We start from the raw sequence: 25,511 nt of genomic DNA on the forward strand, positions 1-25,511 counted from the left end.
CTTCTGCAAAACATAAAAACATGTAAACTTTCAGCTTCATTTCTCAACAACAATTTACCAAGAACAAGCAAAAAAAAAAAAAATTTATTGTGCAAAGTGCTTTGTCATGTGGCTTAACAGATTTATTTTAGTGGTTGTAAAAATCTTATAAATAAATACTCATCATTCTCATTTTACAGATGAGAAAAATAAATCTCAGAGATATTAAATAAAGTCAGTGTTGAATTTGTGATCAGAAACCTGCTAACCACCAGGCTATACCTTTTTACTTATTTGCTTTTACAAGGCAGAGAATAAAACTCCTATCTGTGGATAAGTATATGGAGCTGCCTTTTGTGTTCATTGAAACATAATGATCGTAAAAAGAAGCCAATAGAACCGAGTCTACAGACAGGATCTGGAATGTATTAAAATCTTTAGAGAGCTTCAGAAGTCTCTCGAACTTCGTTTAAGCCCAAAGAGCCAAAGTGATGATATGGAAACATTACCTTAAAAAATAACACAGTAACCTAGATTGTACTTACCCTTCTTTCTTTAAATTGTGATGTCCGTAAACAAACAATTCCAGGCCTTACTTTTTATTGCAGCATTCAAAAAGGTATTAATTCTCTGGAATTAAATACCTATCAACATATTAAATGTCTCAAAACCACCATTTTCACAAATTACTGGAAGTATTTTCTTTTCCAGGTGCTCACAATACCACATACATCTATAATAGCACTCCTCTGACTGTATTGCAACCCTGCAATTCAGTCTTTGGTTCTTCTATTCATTATTTATGTGTAACTAACTTCTCTTAAGTTTTCCTGAATTCTAAAAAATTAGAAAAATATTACCTACTGCATAGATTTTGGGGGAGGTTTAAATATAATTATTGGTAAACCTTAGTTAACTTTGCATGTGTAGATAAAACTGTAGTTCTCTATTTTACACACACACACACACACACACACAATCTCAATATTTTCTTTTTATTTATTTTTTTAAGACAAGTTCTCACTCTGTTGCCCAGGCTGGAGTGCGATAATGCTATCACAGCTCACTGCTGCCTTGAACTCCTGGGCTCAAGTGATCTGCTCACCTTAACCTCCCAGTAGCTAGAGTTGCAGGTTTGCACCATCATGCCCGGCTATTTTTATTATTATTGCTATTATTATTATTTTGTAGAGACAGGGTCTCACTATGTTGCCCAGGCTGGTTTTGAACTCTTAGGCTCAAGCAATTCTCGTGCTCTGGTCTCCCAAAACACTGGAATCATAAGAGTGAGTTACCACACCCTGCCTCCATATTTTCTTTATTGTTGGTTTTTTTCACTCAATATTTTCTATCTATACATATAGATAGCATTCTTCTGTTTGAAATTTTTTAGATAAGGATCATAAAATTAAAAATTTACCAAGATTTTAAATAGATGTCCTTTAAAGATCATGCGAAGTTGTGCAATAAAATTCCCAAAATATTTTTAAATAATGATAATTACTATTAATATTTCATTTTCTTTAGTCACTACAGGCTTAATGAAAAGTTGCCCTACCAATAGGAAAAATCTTCCTAGGGAAATTGTACTATTTTTCTGTTCTAACTGGAGTCCGTCGGTGGATTAAAAGAGATTGTGCTGTGTAATATTCTACGTGTTGGTGTTGTAGTGTTGAATACTATTTATGAAGACTAAAACTGAACACTAGGTGGCAATGAAATGCCAGATCAAGAATTTATTATCTCAAACTCCAACTTTTTTTCTTTCTGTTTTTTTGTTTGTTTGTTTGTTTTTGTTTTTGAGACAGAATCTTGCTCTGTCGCCCAGGCTGGAGTGCAGTAGTGCGATCTCGGCTCACTGCAAGCTCCACCTCCCAGGTTCACACCATTCTCCTGCCCCAGCCTCCCAAGTAGCTGGGACTACAGGCGCCCGCCAGCACGACCGGCTAATTTTTTGTATTTTTAGTAGAGACGGGGTTTCACCGTGTTAGCCAGGATGGTCTCGATCTCCTGACCTCCTGATCCGCCTGCCTCGGCTTCTCAAAGTGCTGGGATTACAGTCATGAGCCACCGTTCCTGGCCTCAAACTCCAAACTTTTGATACTAATTTTCTTTGTAATTTTTGGCATCTGATTGTTTGATATTTATTTGTTTAAAAAATTCAGAAACAGCCAAGTGCGATGGCTCATGTAATCCCAGCACTTTGGGAGGCTAAGACTTGAGCTCCAGCAGATCACTTGAGCTCAGGAGTTCAAGACAAGCCTGAGCAACAGCAAGATCCTGTCTCAAAGGAAAGAAAAAATTCAAAAATGAAATTCACTGGCTAACTACAATAATTTAACAATTGTCACTGGTTCTACAATTGCATCAGAGTCACTCTTGGGGAATTGAAGAGCATGCTATTTATTTTCAAGGTCTGGCCATGACTTCATTGTTTACCATTATATTGCCAATGATTGGGACAGAGTCAGCATTTCATGAATATTTGTTGAATAAATTTACCATACAGTGAACTAACTGAATTCAGGTATTAGCGTGTCTAACATCTATTACCTCTTTGTCATTGCTCCTTTCTCCCGTATTGCTCCTGTTTTCATCCTCTTTCTTTTTTTTTTCAGCTGCTTCCTTTTCCCTGGGGGGAAAACAATGAAACATTTCAATCAAAGTGAACAAACACCTCATTAATTACTAGATCTGCTTCTAAGACAACTGCCATTTTCTCAAACTGGTAAGAAATGACTATTGTACTTTAAGACTCACAGGCAAAATCTCATTTTGAAACATACTCACAGTTTTTCCTTACACATAGCACACTTATTGCCATGTGTCTTGCCATCTGGACCCCGGACAGGGTCACTTTCTCGAGTGCAGATAAGTTTTCCATTTTTCATTTGGTTTCTAAACTCATCACATGTATCCTGAAAAGATGGAAAGATTATATTGGAAGGGCTGTTTTTACAGAGTATCTGATTGGATTTGAGAATCAGAGGATTTCTTTCCAAGAGTCAGGCAGCCATGTAACCTTGCTGTGGTAGGCAAAATAATGGCCCACAGAGAGGACATTCCACAATGTCCTCTGTGGAATCAGACTCTGTTTTAGACATATGTTCTAATTCCTGGAACCTCCAAATAGGTTGCTTTCATGGCAAGGAGGAATTATGGCTGAATATGGAATTAAGATTGCTAATCAGCTGAATTTAAAATGGGGAAGTTACCCCGGATTATCCAAGTGGGGCCCAAGTAATCGCAAAGGTTCTTACTCATGAAAGAGAGAGGCAGAGGCAGGAGAGTCAGTGTGAGAACGATACAACATGAGAAGGACTTGACTGGCCATCACTGGCTTAAGGGTGGCCACAAGCTAAAGAATACAGGTAGCTTCTAGAAGTTAGAAAAAGCAAAGAACCAGATCCTCACCTAGAGCCTCTACAAAGGAATGCAGCATTATCGACACCTTCATTTTAGCATGATCAGACCCATTTAAAACTTATGGAATCCAGAAATGTAAGATAATAAATTTGTGTTATTTTAAACAACTGCTTGTAGTAACTTATAATAGCAGCAAAATAATACAAAAACAAAAATAAATCCCAGTATACTTGCAAAACCTCATTTTCCCTATCTATAAAATCAGGTTAAAAGGCCATATTTGACCAGGCTGTTGAAATAATTAATAAACTATTATTTATAAAATTGCCTCATAAAGTGATAATCACTGATAACTTGGTAACTCCTGACCTTCTATGGGCAAGCTCTAGCTTGATCATATTGGCACCTTCTTCTGTAGTTTTGATCGCCAACTGTTGACTCACAGAAAGAACATTCTTGCCAAAACCCAAATAATAACTCACCTTCCCTGATTCTGATCCAGTCCCATTTGAGCTGGAGTGAGAATCATCATTTTTTCTCTCTGCTTCTCTTTCCCTGGAGGAGAAAAAACTCAATATTCGTCTTGTTAACACATATTTACCCTGGATTATGCAGTAAGTGTGTCCCGTGCAAATGACAAGAAGCCAACTTTCTTCAACTGTGCTGGTCAATGATTCCAAATGGCCATCAAAAAGTCTCTAGAATTCTGGCGCAATAAAGAACAAGGGTCTACCATGATAGGACTTAGACTTCACAGAATTGTAATAGAAAATACAATAGAAATCAGCCACTTGGTTAACTGCCCTTGCTAAGGCTCATTGTTCCTTAGAGAATGCAAGAGAAAAAATATAATATTTGGAAACTAGCAAAAAGAATAATTTGCATGGAAAGAGCCATAGCAAATGAGAAATAGCCATTCATTCAAGAGGAATGTGACTATGTTTTAGACATGCCTGTTGAGAGACATACTTACAATTTTGCTTTACACATCGTACACTTATTGTTGTACGATTTGCCATCAGCATCACGTACAGGATCACTCTCCCGAGTACAGCTGAGTCTTCCATTTTTCATTTGTTCCCGAAACTCAGCACATTTATCCTGAAAACAGAGAAGAATGAAGTCCCCCTGGATTACTTAGTCTACTGTATTCTTAATAAATATTTTTAACAATCTGAGTAAGAGAAGTTCTTTCACCTCTATAAGAAACATAACACCGCCGGTGTAGGATCCAGCCCCACAGGGTGGGTGGGTTTTTCTCCCCTTGTGCGGAGACGAGAGATTGTAGGAATAAAGACACAAGACAAAGAGATAAAAGAAAAGACAACTGGGCCCCGGGGACCACTACCACCAAGACGCGGAGAGCGGTAGCGGCCCCGAATGCCAGGCTGCGCTGATATTTATTGGATACAAGACAAAGGGACAGGGTAAGAGTGAGAGCCATCTCCAATGATAGGTAAAGTCACATGGGTCACGTGTCCACTGGACAAGGGGCCCTTCCCTGCCTGGCAGTCAAGGCAGAGCGAAAGAGAGGAGAGAGAGACAGCTTATACCATTAATTCTGCGTATCAGAAACTTTATTACTTTCACTCATTTGTTACTGTTATCTAAAAGGCAGAGCCAGGTGTACAGGATGGAACATGAAGGTGGACTAGGAGCATGACCACTGAAGCACAGCATCACAGGGAGACGGTTAGGCCTCCGGATAACTGTGGGTGGCCCTGACTGATGTCAGGCCCTCCACAAGATGGGGAGGAGTAGAGTCTTCTCTGAACTCCGGGGAAAGGGAGACTCCCTTTCCTGGTCTGCTAAGTAGCAGGTGTTTTTCCTTGACACTGACGCTACCGCTAGACCACGGTCTGCTTGGCAGCGGGCATCTTCCCAGATGCTGGCGTTCCACTAGACCAAGGAGCCCTCTGGTGGCCCTGCCCGGGCATAACAGAAGGTTTGCACTCTTGCCTTCTGGTCACTTCTCACTATGTCCCCTCAGCTCCTATCTCTGTATGGCCTGGTTTTTCCTAAGTTATAATTGTAGAGCAAGGATTATTATAATATTGGAGTAAAGAGTAATTGCTACAAACTAATGATTAATGATATTCATACATAATCATATCTGTTATCTATATCTAGTATAACTATTCTTATTTCATATATTTTATTATACTGGAACAGCTCGTGCCCTCAATCTCTTGCCTTGGCACCTGGGTGGCAGCAGCCAGGCGCGGTGGCTCATGCCTGTAATCCCAGCACTTTGGGAGGCCAAGGTGGGCAGATCATGAAGTCAGGAGTTCGGGACCAGCCTGGACAACATGGTGAAACCCATCTCTACTAAAAATACGAAAATTAGCTGGCCATGGGGGCAGAAGCCTGTCATCCCAGCTATTCGGGTGGCTGAGATAGGAGAATCCTTTGAACCCAGAAGGCAGAAGTTGCAGTGAGCCAAGATTACGCCACTGCACTCCAGCCTGGGTGACAGGGCGAGACTCAGTCTCAAAAAAAAAAAAAAAAAAAATCTAGGTCTGGTGTCTGCAGAGAAAAAGGGACCAAAATCACCCACGTTCTAATTACAAGAGATGAGTTATCATGGCTACTAATGTTGCTTTTAAGGATCTATACAAGGAAATTGTAAATATGACTGAATTTAACAGCATATATTAAATGTCAGCAAGTTACAGGTTCCCCTTGGTACTCTTAGGGGACCGGTTCCAGGATCAAAATCCATGTATACTCAACTCTGTGAGTTGGCCCTGTACAACTCACCTATACAAAAAGTTAGTCCTCCAGATATGCAGGTTTCACCTCCCACAAATCCTGTATTTTTTATCTAAGTTTGGTTGAAAACAATTACGTACAAGTGGACCTGGGAAGTTCAAACCCACTTTGTTCAAGGGTCAATTGTGTAGCCCACAGGGAAAAGTCTTTCCTGCTGCCTGTTCTTACACATAAAGTTTTGCTGAAACACATCCTCACTCATTTATTCAGATATTATTTTTTGGCTTCTTTCCCACAACAATGGCAGAGTGAAATAGTTGCAGCAGACATTATATGACCCACAATGCCCACAATGCTGAAAGTATTTATCTGGCCTTATACAGAAAAAAAAATGTACAGATCTCTAGTGCAGATAGAAGAGAGAGAAAAATGCTGGAGGAAAACCCAAAGTTACACAAAATGTCAAGGAAGGTAGGTTTGACCAAGTTATGAACAAGACAGACAAAATGTCTATCACACAAGTCTAATCAACAGGGCTATTCCTTCAAAGACAGAACTCAGCCTCCTACAGCAAAAAAGATGGAAAAAAACAGAACAGCCAGAGTTTATCAAAGGTAAATATTGGGCCTTTGTCAGATCTGGAAGTGAAGACATGGTTTTGATATTCTAAGGTTGTAAAAGGATAAATAAGGTGACTGCAATTTTATGAAACTGTGTTCATTGACCCAAGGAGTGACCTTCTGTGCAACATTGCCATGCTGACACTTAAAAATGCCTCAAGAAACATGCTAAACCTTTGCCTAAATTATTTTCTTTTATCCCTGGAAGAGTACTGCTAAATCAGGGAAAGTAGAATCCAGCGAGATGAAGTAATTTACTCAATGTCTCACACGTCCAGGTAGTAGGGGCGGGATCGTATCCCAATCTGACTCCAAATCCTGTGTTTTTTTGTCCTATCATGCTGCCTTGGATTGACAGAAAAGACACCTCAGAAAAGTGGCTCTGTCAAAGGCAAGAAAGAATAATGAAAGAAAATGAAGAGCATGTGATGCTGATGAGAACAATTATTGATATGAAGTCTAGATTACCATAAAGAGGGCTCAGGAGACTGGGATAAGGTCATTATATATTGTTAATTATTTCAAGGTGTAAAGAAGTCAAAATGAAGCCCAGAGCAGTGAAAATGTGCTGATATCTTACCTGCAAACTTAAGGAGAAAATTATCTGTTCTCCCAAGGACTCAGCACTGTATAAAACTGCCTTTACCATAGACTATATATGTTGTGTCATAGTCCTATTGTCAAGGAGTTGAGCCCGCCCCAGTTACTGAAATTAGAGGTTGCTCTCACCTGAGTGTTTCCTCCTCCACCATCACTGGAACCATGTCCTGCAGCATTTCTCTGATCTTCCTCTTCTTTCCTCTTTCTTTCCTCATCTTCTTTCTGGCTGGAAATTAGAAAGTGGGAGGTAGGGAATAATAGATTACAGATAATGGTGTGCATTTCTTTGATTTTCTCATTATATGAACAAATCACATATGTATAGAATTATCGAGCATTGAGTTAACATCTACTCTGCTGCAGTCCTTCTCTGAAAATAAAAATACAAATTATATGGAGTCCTTTGCCAGGAAGGGGTCTCATTAAAATAAAAGAACACCACATATATATCACCACAAACAAGACAAGGTGAGTAAAGCTGGATGTGGTGGTTCACACCTGTAATCTCAGCACTTTGGAAGCCTGAGGTGGGTGGATCCTTGAGGTCAGGAGTTCGAGACCAGTCTGGCCAACATGGCGAAACCCTGTCTCTACTACAAATACAAGAATTAGCCGGGTGTGGTGGCGTATGCCTGTAACCCCAGCTACTAGGGAGGCTGGGGCAGGAGAATCGCTTGAACCTGGGAGGCGGAAGTTGCAGTGAGCCGAGATTGCATCCCCGTACTTCAGTGTGGATGACAGAGTGAGGCTCCAAATCAAAAAACAAACAAACAAACAAACAAACAAAAAAAGACAAGACGAGCAATTAACTAACATTTCATAAATGTTCACTAGGGATCTCCAACTGTGTTTATCATAAATACCTAATGATCAAGAGGCCCCAAAATCATTATCTTCTCTACCAAATGTATTCTTTCTCCTAGATTTTCTACCTTTCACAAAAAACAAACACAAAACAGTGGAATCATCTGTAATTGCTCACTGTCCTTCAGCTTGCATAGCTGTTGCCACATGACATTGACTTCACCTTCCCAGCATCCCCCACCTTGATCCACTTGCCTTCTAGCCTACATCCTTGCTCTGCATAGCTGCCTCTTCCTAGGTTATTTATTGCAGTTCCTCCCCCCTACATGAGTAGCAATTCTTAAGTTTAGTACTTTCTTTCTCTTTTTCTCCTGTTTACTGCTGATAAATGAATCTTCCTAAAGGAACAATATTTATGGCACATACTGTCCTATCTGAACAATTTTTGCAGCTTCCCATTACATATAGAATTGACCTCAAAATCTGTGGTGTGCATTCAAGGTTGATAAAGTTGGTAAGTTCTGACTAAACTATATGACTTGCTTTTTTCCTAATTTTAGATCCTTACTCTTGCTATTCCCCTCTTTTCCTCTCATTACTTTCTGTCATGTTCACATTTTATCTAAATTATAAGGTCCAGTTCTATCCCACCATAAAACTTTCTATTAACTGTCTCTTTCTTGAAGTACCATAACATACTACAGACAAATTTTTCATTCAACAGTTCCTCCTTTGTATTATATTACCTTATGTCCAAGACTAATCTCAGTGGACTGCATGATTTCTGAGAAGATTATCTATTTCATTCACCTTTGTATAACCATTATACACATTGTACATTGTAGATGTTTGGTAAATGCTATTGAATGACTTAAATTTTCTAGGTGTACTTCCAAACTTTGTGTAAAGACCTACTTTTCATTTTCTGAAAATGTGTTATTTTCAACAATGTAGGTGAGGACTCTGACATTAAAATCTGTGTGTTTTCTTTCCAACATGAATTGCGAGATAATCCAGAGAAAGGATCCACTTGATAGCAAATAACTTAAGAATTTTATCCAGGAAGTGTGATCCACTGGTAGAGTCTACCCCAGAACTAACAGAGAATGTGATAACTTAGTTGTATATATATATTTTTTATTTCTAGAACTGTGACTCTTGGCCATTATAAAGAAAAGATTTCTTTCAAATGCTTTATGGATAACCTTGTGTTTCTATTACATGTAAGGAAAGGACAAACACAATACATATTATTTGCCTGGCTCATTGCTTCCCAAATTCCACCATCCCATAGTAGCGGTTTTCTTTGTGCACTCACAAGACTGCCTTACACATGGCACACTTGTTGCCATGGGTCTTGCCATCTGGGCCACGCACAGGATCATTTTCTCTTGTGCAGAAAAGTTTTCCATTTTGCAAAAGACTCCGAAATTCATCGCATGTCTCCTAAAAGGAAAAGAAAAGGAGAAAGCTTGAGTATCTTCTTGGAAATTAGTTTATTGGGTTGCTACTAAGTGCTTTATGAAAAAAAAAAAAAAAGAGAGAGAGAGAAAATGACCTGAGAATTTTTTTTCTGGCAATTATAGTGTTCAATTTCTATTAAGCACACAGGACTTAAGAAGAAGGCTCTATTTCTTTTTCCTTGATAGCCCCCAAATCCAGACTAAACCTGCAACCATACACAAGACTCTCAATAAACTTAGTTCTCTGATGACTGGGCACACTCCTTGTTTAGGGTTACATGAGGAATTGAGACAGAATAAGCAATCACTTAAGATCAAAGAGTTAATTACAAATGGCAGTTACAATTGATTTTGTATTTTATTCTGAATTCTTTAGCTTAAATTGAAATTCAAAGAAAATGAAAGAGGGAATTTTTCTCCTAGCTCTGCTTAAAAGTTCATTGCCAGATCCCCTAATTAATCATATTTAGCAAAAGAAAAATAATATGAGAGGAGAGTTTGTCTGTAGCAGTAATGTGAAATCTGAAATTATCTCATACTGAAGAATTTTCTCTTACAGATGTTGAAGAGTGAATCTATTTTTCATGTGAACTGCTATTATTTTTAAATTTAGAATTACAACTGTGCAATACAACTTTAAACAAGCCAAACATACAGAATTCCAGGGCAATACTTCTTTAGAGGTGATTTTTATTATCAATAGTCTTTGATGGGGGCAGGGAAATGACCACAACTTGGAATAAACTACTTGGAGCCAGCCTTTTTGAATCCGAGAAAATATTATTTGGGGATGCTACTTTTTAATATTTTCCCCAAATATGGGCACGAAAATATAACCACAGGTAAAGCAAGGAACACATGTGTTGACCAAATGTGGTAATCAAAAACACATTGTGTGCTAGAAAGAAGGCTGGCTTTGGTATCAGGAAGTCTAGGATTGAATTCTATTGTTTACAGAACTTTGAAGTATGAAGATATTGGTGCTGATACTCATACTCCCACTAACTTTATAAGTAAGTTATTCTTTTTCTCTGAATTTTTTTTCTTTCTTTTTTTTTTTTTTTTAAGATGGAGTCTTGCTCTGTCACCCAGGCTGGAGTGTAGTGGCACGATCTTGGCTCACTGCAAGCTCCGCCTCCCGGGTTCACGCCATTCTCCTGCCTCAGCCTCCCAGGTAGCTGGGACTACAGGCGCCCGGCACCACTCCTGGTTAATTTTTTCTATGTTTTTAGTAGGGACGGGGTTTCACCATATTAGCCAGGATGGTCTCGATCTCCTGATCTCGTGATCCGCCCACCTCCACCTCCCAAAGTGCTGGGATTACAGGCCGAGCCAGCGTGCCTAGCCTCTGAATTTTAAATCTTAATATTAATATATGGGAACGGAATAAATCAGGGGTTTACAAACTGTGACCTGTGATCTACATCTGACCAGCCATTTGTTTTTATAAATAAAATTGTACTGGAGTCAGTCATGCCCATATGTTTGTATACAGTTTAGGGCTGTCTTAGAGTCACAACAGCCAAGTTGAGTAGTTGTGACAGAGATTATATGGCCACAAAAATGGAAATATCTGCTATCTGTTCCGTTAAGAAAAAGTTTCTCAACCCCTGGACTAAATGAACCTGTAGTTCCCTCACAACTGGGGTTTCAGTAATTCCATAGTTATTTTTACAGAGATACTGCCAAACCTCATACTTTCATTGCAGTGTAAACATTCAGGATCACTACCTTTTCAGCTTCTCTTTTGACTTTTGCTCTGGGTTCAGCTCCTTTTTCTTTTGCTTCTTGCTGGCTATAAGAAAAGGGAGGACAAAACAGTCATTCCTAGCACCCAATACATATTATCCTAAAGGAGAAATGTCTCTACATAAAAATGGTCCATTACTTCTGTACCTCCACCAACTGAGCTTTGGAGTAGAAAGGTAAATACACACCCCTCTACATCATTGTTCTTGTTCTTTTGTTTGTTTGCTTTTTGTTTTTTTGAGATGGAGTCTCGCTCTGTTGCCAGGCTGGCATGCAGTGGCACGATCTTGGCTCACTGAAATCTCATTCTCCTGGGTTCAAGCAATTCTCCTGCCTCAGCCTCCTGAGTAGCTGGGGCTATAGGCACGTGCCACCACACACAGCTAATTTTTATATTTTTAGTTGAGATGGGGTTTCACCATGTTGGCTAGGATGGTCTTGATCTCTTGACCTTGTGATCTGCCCACCTCAGCCTCCCAAAGTGCTGGGATTTCGGGCATGAGCCACCGCGCCCAGCCGTTCTTGTTCTTATTGTTGTTTAAAGAAGACACACATGCCATAGTAAACCAGCACATAAATTTTTATGACTATATCTCTTTTGAAAAATAAAGATGTTGTTCTTCTCCCCAGAAAGCTTCTAAGATATCATTAGACATTAACTCATTTTCAATTTCTTAGCACCTAACGATTACACCTTTGGATTATTTGACAGTGACCTATGCCTGCAGAGAACAGAAGTCCTAGTCCTTTTATGCCATTAACTCCTGGGTAATTTTGCTCTTAGCACATGGCCCTTTCGTGATGGTGATTCAAGTACCTCTCAGACTATTGAAGAACACCAGAAGTCAATGGGCTGAATATATGGCTTTATAATAGTAAATTTCCAACCCAATGCAAAGACAGCCTTCATTATCTACCTCCTGGAGAAAACTTCCAATGTCACCCCTCTTGCCCACCCAATGCTGATCTTCTACACTCAGTAGCAGAGTGGCTGCCTCTCACTCACAAGAAGGCTTCACACATGGAACAGGTGTTGCCATGGATTTTCCCATCTAGACCCTCAATAGGATCATTCTCTCTGGTACAGGGGAGTCGTCCATTCCTCACATAATGACGATATTCACTGCACAGCTCCTGCCAAATGAAGGAGATTTTAAGAATCCAATAACTAAACACTAGAACTCTTCCTCCACGTTACCCCTTTAAAAACTAAAACATAATGATTGCATGGAAAAGATGATGTTGAAGGTTAATATTAGCCAAAATGCTTTTCAGAGACCTAGGTCACACATTATTTGGAACATAGATTGCTGTTATTTATCTCTTAGAAAACCTTCAGGTCAAATATTATTCTGCACTAGGTACTGTGAAAGATACAGAGAAGAATAATGTATGGCCTCTTAAATTGGTAAAGGAATTTGTAGTATGCAGAATAATACCCTTCCACCAAACACATCTAAGTCTTAATACCTGAGACCTGAGAATATGCTACCTTACACAGCAAAAAGGACTTTGCAGATATAATTAGGTAAATAACCTTGAAATGAAGAGATTATCCTGGATTGCCATAATGGGCTCAATGTAAGGCTCAATCACGAGGATCAGTCCTTAAAACTGCAAGAGTGAGATGGAAGACAGAGTGAGAGGGAGATATAACCACAGAAGAACAGTCAGAGAGATATAACATTGCTGGTTTTGTAGATGGAGAAGGGGGTCCAAGAACCAGGGAACATGGGCAGGCTCTAGATCTGGAGAAAGAGAGATGGATTTTCCCCTGCAGACTCCAGGAAAGGAATACAGCTCTGCCAACCCTTTGATTTTAGCCAAGTGAGATCCTTTTTAATCTTCTAACCTGTGAAATAAGATAAGAAGTTTATGTTGTTGTTGTTTGCATTGTTTTTTATTTTATATTGTTTTCTTTTATTTTACTTTAAGTTCTGGGATACATGTTCAGAGCATGCAGGTTTGTCATATAGGTATACACGTGCCATGGTCGTTTGCTGCACCTATCAACCTGTCATCTAGGTTTTTAGCCCCTCATGCATTAGGCATTTATCCTAATGCTCTCCTTCCCATTTCCCCCAGCCCCTCCCGGTGTCCATGTGCTCTCATAAGTGGGAGTTGAACAAAGAGAAGTTTATGTTGTTTTAAGCCACTAAAGTGTGCTAATTTGTTATAGCAACCATAGAAAACTAATACAGAGTTTTTAATTTCTTTGAAGAAAACAGGTAGAGGCAACTATAAGTCATAATAAAATGAATGATATAACTAAAATATTTTTTAAATTGTTGACATATCAAGTGATAGAGTTCTTAAGTATATTGCACAGATGGGAAAATCTTTAGGGAGCAGTTAACACACAATCTGAGCCGTGAAAAGTGACCAGAATTTTTTTAGACAAGAGGGATATTCTGACTGTGAGTAATGGAATATAGAAGGTAAAGTTCATTGTATGTTGAAGAATTGGTGAACTGTCCAATGTGGAACACCCCACTGGACAATGAGATTAGACCAATAATGACATTAACAGCAATAAATATAATATTACAGAGTAACTACTTAAGATATGTGTGACACTGTGCTGTTACACATTAATAAGTTTCTTGGGCCTTCATAAAAATAATATACATAATAATAATGTCCTTATCTTATAAGTGAGAAAGCTAATATACAAAGATGTTAACTGTAGGACCTTACTGGTAGGGAAATGAAGCAAGAATTTGAACCCTGGCAGTCTGAGCCTAGAGTCCAGTTTTCTAACCACATTGTTTTTGTGACCACATGATGGAAAGCCATGAATCAATGCTTGGGATGTCCAAGAAACCAAAAGGTGGCCAGTATAACTGGCACATGGAGAACAATGTAGAATAATAGGAAATGTGACCTGTGAAAAGTGTCAGGGATCAGACCGCGTATGGCACTTCCAGACACTACAAGGACCTTGATTTTTACTTTGAGTGAGATGAGAAGTCACTGGGTAGCATGACCTGCCTTATGGTTTTAAATAATTACTTTGGCTTAAGAGTTGAGAGTAGATTGTAGAGAGCAAAGGTAAGAGCAGTAGAAATTAGATATTCTAAATCACACAAAGACAAAAATGAATAATGAGGACCTAAGGCATAGTCTGCAGGAATAATACAAATGGCAGAAGCATGTAAAATCTGATGTGCATCATGGGGCTTAAAGCCAGAACTTGTGGTTCAATTCTTGGTTCTCAAGTTACTAACTACATATAATTATAATTATATATGATATTATTTTTATCATATAATGTTTATGTTAACACATAGTAAATAATATATTAGTATATAATTGCATTATATATAACTAAATATATTTCTTAACTTCTTATGTCAGTTTCCAAGTCCTCTTCTATAAAATACAGATAATAATATGTACCTTCAATGGCTACTACAAATATCAGTCATAAAACTTTATGCCATGATGCATACAGTAGCAATGAATGTACAATTATCATTATCACCATCATGTGAGATGTTAAAGAATGCAAACTCAAGACTCAGAGATGCATTTATCTCCTCAAAATCTTACAGAGAATTAAGTGGGATAAAAACCTAGTTGTTGCTGTTTTTAAGGTAAACACCCATATTCAAAAATGTACTTGAGAAAAATCTGAACATCTGTCTCTATTAATTTGCATTCAGACAGTAAGATTACAATCTATATATACTTCTTTCTTCGGTAATATAATTGACACAATCAGGGGAGAAAATGGTGATTGATCTCTCTACTGCACGAGCAATTAATAGATTTAGTGTGAATAAATTGAATAAGGAAAGGTGAGTACTCTTGTATATGGGGATCCAAACACATTTTTTCCAGTTTGCAAAGTCAGTAAGAATACTGGAATGACGGGGAGGGAGTAGGAGCCCTGCCTAGGGAGAGTGATCACTGAATATTTATGTGACTCTGATGATCTCAAACAACTACCTGTACTGCTTCTCTCTTAACTTTTTCAGACTCAACTTTCCCTTTTTCTTCTTTATTATTTTTCTTCTCTTCTTCTTCAAGTTTGCTGTAATAGAAAAAGAAGATATAGGCTGAATATGATTCCTTACTCTTTTTGGCAGTACATTTTGAAAAGGAATAAGGATCTTCCAAACCAGTAGTCAGATTCAATTTTCAATACAAATTTATCTAGTCTAAGAGGTGCTTTTGCTTTGACCAATAGTAGAGATAAATTTAGTTGTTTACATTACCCCTATAAAGAGGAATAATTATAAAACAAGCATGCATCTTTATCAGTCCGTGGCCCTCAGGCAATCTTATTTTTCGTAGGTTGCTAATTTTAATTAACATTCTGAATAAAGCTACAATTGTCTTGATTTTATTTCACTTGTTAAACTTTTCCTCTCCAAGTAACTACCATATCAGTGATAAAAGCAAAGGGTGATGCTAAGTGAGATAAACCATGTTTTACAATAAACTAAAAATTTTAAATATTATTTCAATGGAGCTAATATTGAAGTTGAAATTCAAGGTTTGAATTGCACTAGTGATTCAAGTCCAGTTAGATTCAACCGCTAATCTTTGGGGGTCGAACACAAGCCTAATATTCTGGTATTCTTGCCATTTTCTACTGACATATAGCATGTTAATGCTGGAAAATCCTTACCATTTACTACATTTAGTCATTACCACAACACCAGCAAATTGAACGGGTGAGAGAAAAACCCTGGCTTCTTGAATTTCAGGCCACTTTTCTTCTAGTGCTCTACTCTGTCAACCTCTCCTTTTAGGGAATTGTATGCATCCACTTCAGGTTGGATCAAGACATGTGAAAGTTAGGAGGCATTAACTTTGCACCTCAATAGGTATTATTTAAATAAGTCTTTTTCTCAGTATTTATTTTAGGATTAAGTTCAAGAGCAGATTAAGAACCTAAAAAGGAAGAGAATTAGAAGTGATAATAATTAACTTCTATATTGTCCCACAGTATGGAGCTGTGGTCACAGGCTTACCTACACCACTCAGCAAAACAAAGGCCTTAGAAGGCCCTGAACCTGGCATAACAGGGAGACGTTTTAGTAAACATTTAGAGTATGAACCCGTTTCCTAAAGGTTTTACTCCACACTAAGCCACTTATGAATGTATGCATTATACAGTAATGTCCTTGAAAGGATAAATAACAATCCTCCCTATTCCATTTCTTGTTCAGGCTATTTTAATAGTCTTTATGTACTGATCCCACAGACTTCCATCCAGCTGGCTTTTCCTTAGCTCCTATCTGAATAGACTAACAAATCATAAAATGTCAGGAGTGGGAAGGACATCAAAAAGATCACCCAATCCAAATCATGAAACTTCTGCTCTCTCTATTTTACAAATGAAGTTTATCAAGTGTTTAAAGAAAAGCATTAAATTGAGGCTTTTCCCTTGACTTAATTAGAAAATAGAAGGATAATTGAATAAAGAATAGTGTTGTCACTTTATGATTCAATATTACTTAATGTCTCATCCATCTGCTTTTAAACCTTTCTAACATATAACCCATGGTCTATACTCTGCACATGCATGAAGGATCTGAGACTCAGGGGCGATCGTGGGTGAAGAAATTCAGTGGGAGAGATGGGGTAGACACTCACAACACGCTGGCACACATGGCACACTTGTTTCCATGCATTTTGCCATCTGGGTCACGGACAGGATTATGCTCCCTGGTGCATGTAAGTGTTCCATTCCTCACTTGGTCCCGAAATTCACTGCAGATTTCCTGGGAAATGAAGAAAATATTTTCTCAGAATAGTTTTCTATCCTTCCTGCATCTTTTCTTATTATGAGGAATACGTAATGTAGAGTAAAAAGTAAAAAGAAAAGTGATAACATGTAGTCGTAAATCAGTAAGTATTTACAAAGCTTCGGTCGTCAACAAGTATATTGTCCCAGCACTATAGCAAATCTGAAATTATTTATCATCAAAAACATACATGTGTGTGTTGTGTTGCATACCATGGTCTATAAAAGCTAGGAAAGATCAGAGGTGGGAAGATTCCATAGGCAGGCTTAGATGGGAAGCCTTGAAGGAAATGAAAATATTGCTCACTTGTGGTTTGTCTTTAGGGGTCTGAGAAAGGAAAAAAAAAACTTGCTTAACCTAAGAAGTACATATATATTTTGTCCAGGTATGGTGGCTCACACCTGTAATTCCAACACTTTAGGAGGTCACCACAGGAGTGCTTGAGCCCAAGAGTTCAAGACAAGCCTGGACATAACAGCAAAACTCTGTCTACAGAAAAATTCAAAATAAAAATAAAATAAAATAAATTGCCAGGCATGGTGGTGCATGCCTGTAGTCCCAGCTACTCATGAGGCTTAGGTGGGAGGATCACTTGAGCCCAGGAGTTTGAAGTTGTAGTGAGCTTTGATTGCACCACTGCACTACAGCCTGGGCAACAAAGTAAGACCTGATTCAAAAATAAATAAATAAATTTAAAAAGACATATCTTTATAAATAGAGAACAGAATAAGTTTGATCCCTAGAGAAACTGACATATTTCTGGAAGTAAATTGATTTAAAAAAATTTAAAACTAGGAATGGGAGATGTGGATTTGAAGCAAGGGAGTAAAAATAGGAGTGGAGAGAAGGGGGAATATGTTAATATCACTGGAAATATCTAAGAGGATTTAGCAGCTGATCAAACATAATGGATAAAAACAAATTTTCAATTCTAAATGATCAATGAAAAGATAGTTTCACCTAGCAGAAAGACTTATTTAAAAAAAAAAATGAGTCAGTAAGAAGGTAAATTTTAAACTGTGTCAACTTTTCCCCAAGTAATGATGAGGTGTGTACTGTTGTGGCTATTGTTAAGAAATAGAATAAACAGGCTGGGTGCGGTGGCTCACACCTGTAATCCCAACACTTTGGGAGGCCAAGGTGAGTGAATCACTTAAAGTCAGGAGTTTCACACTAACCTGGTCAACATGGTGAAACCCCGTTTCTACTAAAAATACAAAAAAAAATTAGCTGGGCGTTGTGGTACGCGACTGTAACCCCAGCTACTAGAGAGGCTGAGGCAGGAGAATCACTTGAACCCGGGAGGTGGAGGTTGCAGTGAGCCTAGATCTGCACCACTGCACTCTAGCCTGAGCAACACAGCGAGACTCCATCTCAACAAAAGACAGACAGACAGACAGACAGAAAGAAAGAAAGAAAGAAAGAAAGAAAGAAAGAAAGAAAGAAAGAAAGAAAGAAAGAAAGAAAATAAAGAAAGATAAATCTTGTATGTAGCTATTACATGAGAATAATTCAACATTTCCACACAGATAAATTTGGCTCTGCTATGCATAAAATTATAAAAGCATGGAGAGTGGACTAAAAATAACTGGAAAGTCAGAGGCCCTACTTAATGAACTTAATTGGGTGCAAGAAAACTACTACTTGCTCCATAGCTGGGTGGTGACAAAGCTCAAATATGATTATATATGTGCTTTCGTTTTGTAAATTAGAATGATTGAGATCTTATACTCTCTATTTCAAATAACAGAGATATGAATAATGTAAATTGAAATTAGTAAATGGCATAAGTTAATACTCTAACAAGAGAAATCTAATAAAAGCCAAATATGGGGAAAATTCCTTACAAAAACTTAACACTCCACTTTTTATGAAATAAATCTCAAAATTTGAATAATTATGAAATAAAATTGGTACCCTGGACACTTCTAAGCAAGACCCTTTCTGTTCAGGTTAAAAATGTTCTTCATTTGTTTCAGGCATGAAAATTAAGCAGAAAACATTTATTCTAATGAGATAAGTAAAGAATTGCAAAGAAATGAAAAATGTCAGGACACAGCATCAGCATTCCTGAGATTATTACCTTTGCAGCTTCTCTTTTAGCCTTTGCTTTTGCTCTTTCTTCTTGTTGACTGTAAGAAACCGAAAAGAAAAAAGAGAGAAGAAATGGATCTTTGCTGTTTTTTTTTTTTTTTCTTTTCTGAGATGGAGTCTAACTCCGTCACCCAGGCTGGAGTGCAGTGGCGCGATCTCGGCTCACTGCAACCTCCACCTCCCGGGTTCAAGCCATTCTCCTGCCTCAGCCTCCTGAGTAGCTGGGATTACAGGCACGTGCCCCCATGCCCGGCTAATTTTTTTGTATTTTTAGTAGAGATGGGGTTTCACCATGTGGGTCAGGCTGGTCTCCAACAACTGACCTCATGATCTGCCTGCTTCAGCCTCCCAAAGTGCTGGGATTACAGGTGTGAGCCACTGTGCCCTGCCAGAAATGGATCTTTATATAGTAGAATAGATCCTTAACTTTCATAGCTTGATCATTTATTGTTTTGACTATTCTCAAACAATGACAAATATCCACCCATAGTAATTTATAATTTTATTAGACAATAAACAATTATGGTTCACTCTACCTCAAGAGAATGGTGTGCAAGAGAAAGCCCCTGAATTAGGGAGTAAACCTGTTTAACTTCCCAGTATATGTACTGCAATAGTACTTTCTTATTTGCTGATTCTTTTGCATGTGTGATTACTCTTTATAGAGAGGTAATATTTTATCTTCTGAGAGGCAGTATAGTGTGGTGGTTAAGAAGAAAGACCCTGGAGCCAAATTCTATAAGGAAAACAAGAAGTACCTTAACTTCTCTGTGCTTTCCTCATCTCTAAGTGTGTGTGAAGGAGAAATAGAAGAGGTAATAAAAGTACCTTTCTTATTGGAATGTTACGAACATTAAATGAGTTGCTACATGTAATGCAATTAGAACAATACCTGGTACATAATAAAATAATTGGTACAATTGTTATAAGGGTTTGACATCATCATTATTGTCATTATTGAAAGGAAACTTTCCTTCCAAAGCTAGGCATATGATGGAAATGAACTGAAAGTGATAGCTGTTACATTTTGGATAACTAACAGTGTTGCAAATTGAGCTTCGTGGATTGGATCTACAACATAATTAGATAGATAACACAAATAGTTCAAAATGTAGAAAAAAATTACCTAATTTGTGAAAATGTTGTAATGTGTCCCAATCAACAAAAGACTTGCACATAGATCAAACTAAAACTTTTTGAAAATTGAAAAGATTTTTTTCTCATGGTATGAAAGTGTGAAAAACAGAATAATTCTCAAAAAAATCAGTCACCTTTGTTAACATATCTATAAAACATGAGGTGATAAAGGTTATTTCTTTTCAATAAAGAATTTATATATTTATGAAATAAACTGACTAAAATAGATCCAAAATTATGGGATTGTTCATACATCTTTATATGAAAACTGATCTAACCTTTATCACAAGTCTAAGTTGACTAAAACATTTAAACAGCATTTTCTTTCTTCAATGGAAAATTGTCAGAGGAGGCAGCAAAGATAACCACTAAGTGGCAGAATTAGTTTCCTGCTACTGAAAGATTAATGTAAGGGAGAACAAAAAACAGGTCGAAAGGCCTTGCTGAGTGATTATATCCCACATCAAGAAATACATTAACTTTTTCTTCATCTATAAGTCCCATATCCTATCCTGACTTTTCCATCATTCTCAACTGTTCTGGGCCTTAGTTTTGTTTTTGTTTTTGCTTTTTATCTGGTTTCATCTATTTCATGTGGTTGTTGTGAAGACTAAGTGAGATTAGGTAGCAAAGCTCTTAGCAAGTGTCATATAATTATATGCATTCAACATTTGCTGTGACATTATATGGTCATCATCTTAATTTTCCTTCTAATAGATTTTTAGTGCTCCAAGCCTCAAATGCTATGGGAAAATATACTGGATTATATTACTTTCTATATGGGAAGACTAAATAAATTAAGTCCTTTCTAAGATTCTTGGCACATGGGAAATAAAATGGGGTTATTTTTAGTCAAAAATCAAGAGTTTAAGAAAGGCCTAGTCACACTTTTGAAGGGCCGGCCATACCATGACATTCATTCTAAAGACCTATTTTAGGCACCCTATAAATAGACTCTCAACTCCTACATAATAAAATCTCCATTCTTGTCTTTCTCTGCTTTATTACAAAGTCAATCTTCATCATGAGCCCAAATCTTTCTTCCCATAGCTCTTTTCTATTTTAATTATATTCCTTAAAATTACATAGAATAAGTAGGAAGAAAGATAGTGAACAAAAAAATCTCATAAATTTTCCATGCATTGTAATATTTTACATGTAATCACATGTATTTCCTATTTCATCTGAGAATGTTTTCAAAAGACTAAAAGCAATTAGTATAGTTATCATGAAGTATTCTCTTCTCTGGGTGAATGATTCTAGGTTACTTTTTAAATGCCATAGAAGAAATTATTCTGCACTTCACTTTTTTAACTTGTGTTCTTCCTTGACAAATAATAATTGCACATATTAATTGAATTCAGTGTAATGTTTTGGTATATGCATACATTGTGATGATTGAATCAACCAATTTACATAGTTGTCTCTTGATACTTATCTTTTTTGGGAAGGTGTAAGGGCATTTATAATTTACATTTTTAATATTTTTGAAATATGCGATACCTTATTATTAACTGTAGTCACCATGCTGTCCAATACATCCTATAAACTTATTCCTCCTGCTTAACTAAAACTTTGCACCCTTTGATTAACATTTCCTCATTCCCAACCCTCACCCTTATCTACCCTCATTCTCTGGTAAGCACCATCCTACTCTCTACTATTAGTCAGCTTTATTTAGATCCCACATATAAGAGAGGTCACACATTATACGTTTTTCTGTGTCTGGCTATTGTGCATCTCTTTATATCATAATAGAAAGCCTCCACTTGTTTTATTGTTGCTGTTGTTTGTTTTTAGTCCATTTAAATATGACACCCAAAACTGAAAGCTACACTGAAGAAGAACATGTATTATTCACAATGGTTTGAAAACTTCCCATGGAAATTCCCACTGCTCAATCCTCAGATGCTATGGGGCTACTGCTCTACTCACAAGAAGACCTCACACATGGAGCAGGTGTTGCCATGCATTTTCCCATCTGGGCCCTGGATGGGGTCATTCTCTCTGGTGCAAAAAAGTGGTCCGTTGTTCCTGGATTTGCGGTATTCACTACACAACTCCTGTGAAATTAAGGAGGGAAGTTGAAGGTGTTGAACATGGGTTGAATCAGATTGCAAAAATAGCTAAAGCTTGTACTGTTTTTCTTAAATGAGGATTAGCAATTGGCTTATTTTAGAATGATTAACTTTGAAAGCATGGATTTTTTAAGTGATAAAAACAATGAACCCATCAACCAAGAAATAGTCACATATGCATATGTATAACTGCACACATGTAAATACACATGAAAACACAAACTGTACAATTGTTTCATACAGTTTTAAGGAATGTATGTGTTCCCTGAACATGATCTGTGGATCCTCAGGATCATATCCCTCTGAGTTGTTGGAGGAGATACACTCACCTCAAAGGAAGCTGTACTCTTAGATTCTCTTTTGTTTCTTGATTCGCCTTCCTTCTTTTTCTTTTCTTCTTCTTCTGCTTGGCTAAAAAAGGATGGTTAAGAAGAGATGAGTAAAAATCATCAAATCTCCATATTAGAAGTGATCTCAAATGTAATTTAATTTTACACTTAACTATGATTAAATTGTTTCAATGTGATGTGCCTAACCCCGTGCTTGCACTGTGAAATCCTCACAATCGCATTATAAAACTACTATTGTAGCCCCAGCATACAAATAAACTGACAGACAGAATGCATAACTCGCCTGAAGATGTAGAAATAATAGGTACAGACTTGGGATTTAAACCCTAGTCCAGAGATGGCTTTCTAAATTTCCAGCGCTCATTACTGTATCTCTAATGACTCTCAAGCCTTTGCTTTAATCTGCCTGTAAAGCCTGTACTTATATCATCCTTGGAATTGCATGGTAAATCATCCATCTTTGAAATCCTCAGAGTGTTAGGAAGTTCTTCCTGGAGTCCATTTGGAACCTGTCTTCCAGGGCTTTCATCCATTGGTCCATTGGCCTCACTTTTATTCATGGAGATAAGTTAGAACTTGTCCTGTTTCCACACTTAAAAACCAAAACTACTTGAATATTTCAAGATTGTGACTGTCTCCTTGCTTAAGTGTGAAGTCTTAACAATCTTCAAAGGACATGGATTTTCAAATACATGTCTCCAGACAGTTTCTCTAAATATTCTTTATTTCTTTCATTCTTATGTTGAAGTGGCCCTCCCATGATTGAACATGGAAATGAAATAGAAAGAACAAAATCATTCCTCATGTTTCCAGCTGCAGGGCTACTCACAAGAAGACTTCACACATGGAGCAGGTGTTGCCATGCACTTTCCCATCTGGGCCCTGGATAGGATCATTCTCTCTGGTGCAAGCAAGTTTTCCATTCCTCACAAGCTTTCGATATTCGCTGCAAAGCTCCTGCCAAGACAGAAGAAGTAAGGTGGCCATATATTTCATTTCTACTTAAAGCAGAAGTTTCAAACATCTGCATTGGCAGAAACTAATGCTACAGCTCCTTGAGCAGAGGATTTTAACTGTGTTTTTCTGAGATGTAAAATCCAATTCAACAACAAGAAAAACATCATATGCTAAGAGATAGGAAAAAATAAAGCATAGTACAATGTCTCAATGTAATATATGCAATATGTAAGCAAATTCCACTATTATCTAAACAGAATAAAATAAGTACAAACATACAGGGTACAAGAAATCTGAGAACTCATAGGCTGGAACCATGAAATCTGACTGTGGAAACCAGGGAAGATGTCAGGGAGCAAGAACAACTTAGGTGAGACTGTGGAAGTGTAAATAGGATTTGACTGAGCGAAAAAAATGAATTGGGAAATATGCACACAGGTTTATGAAAATAAAATTAGCTGAAAAACACAGGTAGGAAAAGCCATGGCACATAGCAGAGCATGATTTTCTGAATGGAGATAAGGGTACAAATAAGAGGAGAGATGATGGTATTAAAGCATATCCTGTATGAGCTGCTTGTGGGTTTTAAGCAGAGCAATATTATGATCTTATTTACATTTTGAAAGTTACTCAAACTATGTTAGGGAGATTGGTTGGACAAGGGAAAGGATAGAATCCAGAGGGAAAGTTAGGAGACTTTTATCATCAAAACTATTGGGGATGATAACTGAGCTAAGGCTTTGGAAACTAATATTGTAATATTTCAGGGATAAAAATCATGCTTTGGGGGGGCAATCAAGGTATTTTCATATCAAATTAGACATGAAATATCAGAAACTCTTATGTAGAAAGCATACATGTAGAATTTCTCTGGAAAGTAGTTGGCAAAAGCTAACACTCTGTAAGTGATAAAACTAGAAGTACAACTCAGTTCTTCAGCTTTTAAACAATTGTTTTTTTGTTGTTGTGTGTGCGGTTGTTTTTTGTTTTTTGTTTTTTGTTTGTTTTTTTTTTTTTTTGCAGAGTTAGTTTTGAATCGGCAAGAATAGATCAATCTTCCCATATAAATTATCTCAATGCCATCCCCAGATTGAAGAGTTAGGACATTCTGGGGATTTCTGCAGGGCAAAATCTCACCCTTTAGGCTCTTAAAATTTGTTCAAATTATAGCACCAAGTAGGATTTTTCGGATGGATTCCACTCACTGCATATGAGGTTGCTTTTCCAGATTCTCTTTTATTTCTAGCTTGTGCTTCAGCCTTTTTCTTTTCTTCATTTTCTGCTTGGCTGAATAAGAGGGAAAAAGAAGCAGATCCGTTAGGAACAAACACATGCCATGATTTCTCCACAGCCTTGCACTGTTAACTGTTCTCCCTCCTTAGACTGGAGCAATTTTGTCCCTTTATCACTATGTATCAATGAGAAGCAACAAAACATCCTCCAGGATAGTATGGTGCTATTATTTCTTCAAAGTGTCTTTTTAATGTTGAAAGAAAGACAACAATAGCGGATCTGGGAAACTTGCTTTCTGTAAATTAGCTTTGTTGCCTATAGTAAGAAAGGGAGCATCATTAATGTTCATAACAGAGGCACTGAAACTAAAATCATGGTGACATAACCTGAAGGCTGAAAGTCGCCTTAACAAAGCACATCTACTCATCCCCTTGTTAATTAGAGAAGATGAGAGGTAGAGGGGGCCTTGGCTACATCTCAGGATATGACTACAAGCAAGGTCTCCTCCCTCAAGACCATGGTCTATCTACCACACCATGTGTACCCTAGCTTTGCTTTAAGCTTAAATATTTTGCTTACTCATAGCTGTTTCATCTAAAGGACAAGATGT

At 37.5% G+C, this 25,511-nt stretch overlaps 1 protein-coding gene across 6 annotated transcripts in view; it reads right to left on the bottom strand.

Annotated features, from left to right (window-relative positions):
- The window catches only part of LOC105466907 (serine peptidase inhibitor Kazal type 5), a 106,773-nt gene that overhangs the window by 13,657 nt on the left and 67,605 nt on the right, over positions 1–25,511 (bottom strand). For all 6 annotated transcript variants that reach the window (XR_978512.2, XM_011716093.2, XM_011716094.2 and 3 more), the window contains 15 exons: positions 24,874–24,955; positions 23,541–23,668; positions 22,691–22,772; positions 22,219–22,346; positions 19,136–19,184; positions 16,901–17,028; positions 15,245–15,329; positions 12,300–12,427; positions 11,276–11,339; positions 9,400–9,527; positions 7,407–7,503; positions 4,319–4,446; positions 3,828–3,900; positions 2,770–2,897; positions 2,533–2,611 (listed from right to left, as the gene is read on the bottom strand). Coding sequence is in view for 5 of the 6 variants with exons in the window: in XM_011716093.2 (XP_011714395.2) it covers positions 2,533–2,611; positions 2,770–2,897; positions 3,828–3,900; positions 4,319–4,446; positions 7,407–7,503; positions 9,400–9,527; positions 11,276–11,339; positions 12,300–12,427; positions 15,245–15,329; positions 16,901–17,028; positions 19,136–19,184; positions 22,219–22,346; positions 22,691–22,772; positions 23,541–23,668; positions 24,874–24,955 (1,507 nt within the window). In the remaining variant the exon portion in view is untranslated. The remainder of the gene's footprint in view (positions 1–2,532; positions 2,612–2,769; positions 2,898–3,827; positions 3,901–4,318; positions 4,447–7,406; positions 7,504–9,399; positions 9,528–11,275; positions 11,340–12,299; positions 12,428–15,244; positions 15,330–16,900; positions 17,029–19,135; positions 19,185–22,218; positions 22,347–22,690; positions 22,773–23,540; positions 23,669–24,873; positions 24,956–25,511) is intronic.

The sequence above is a fragment of the Macaca nemestrina genome, chromosome 6 (assembly GCF_043159975.1).
Source record: "Macaca nemestrina isolate mMacNem1 chromosome 6, mMacNem.hap1, whole genome shotgun sequence".
Taxonomy (NCBI): domain Eukaryota; kingdom Metazoa; phylum Chordata; class Mammalia; order Primates; family Cercopithecidae; genus Macaca; species Macaca nemestrina.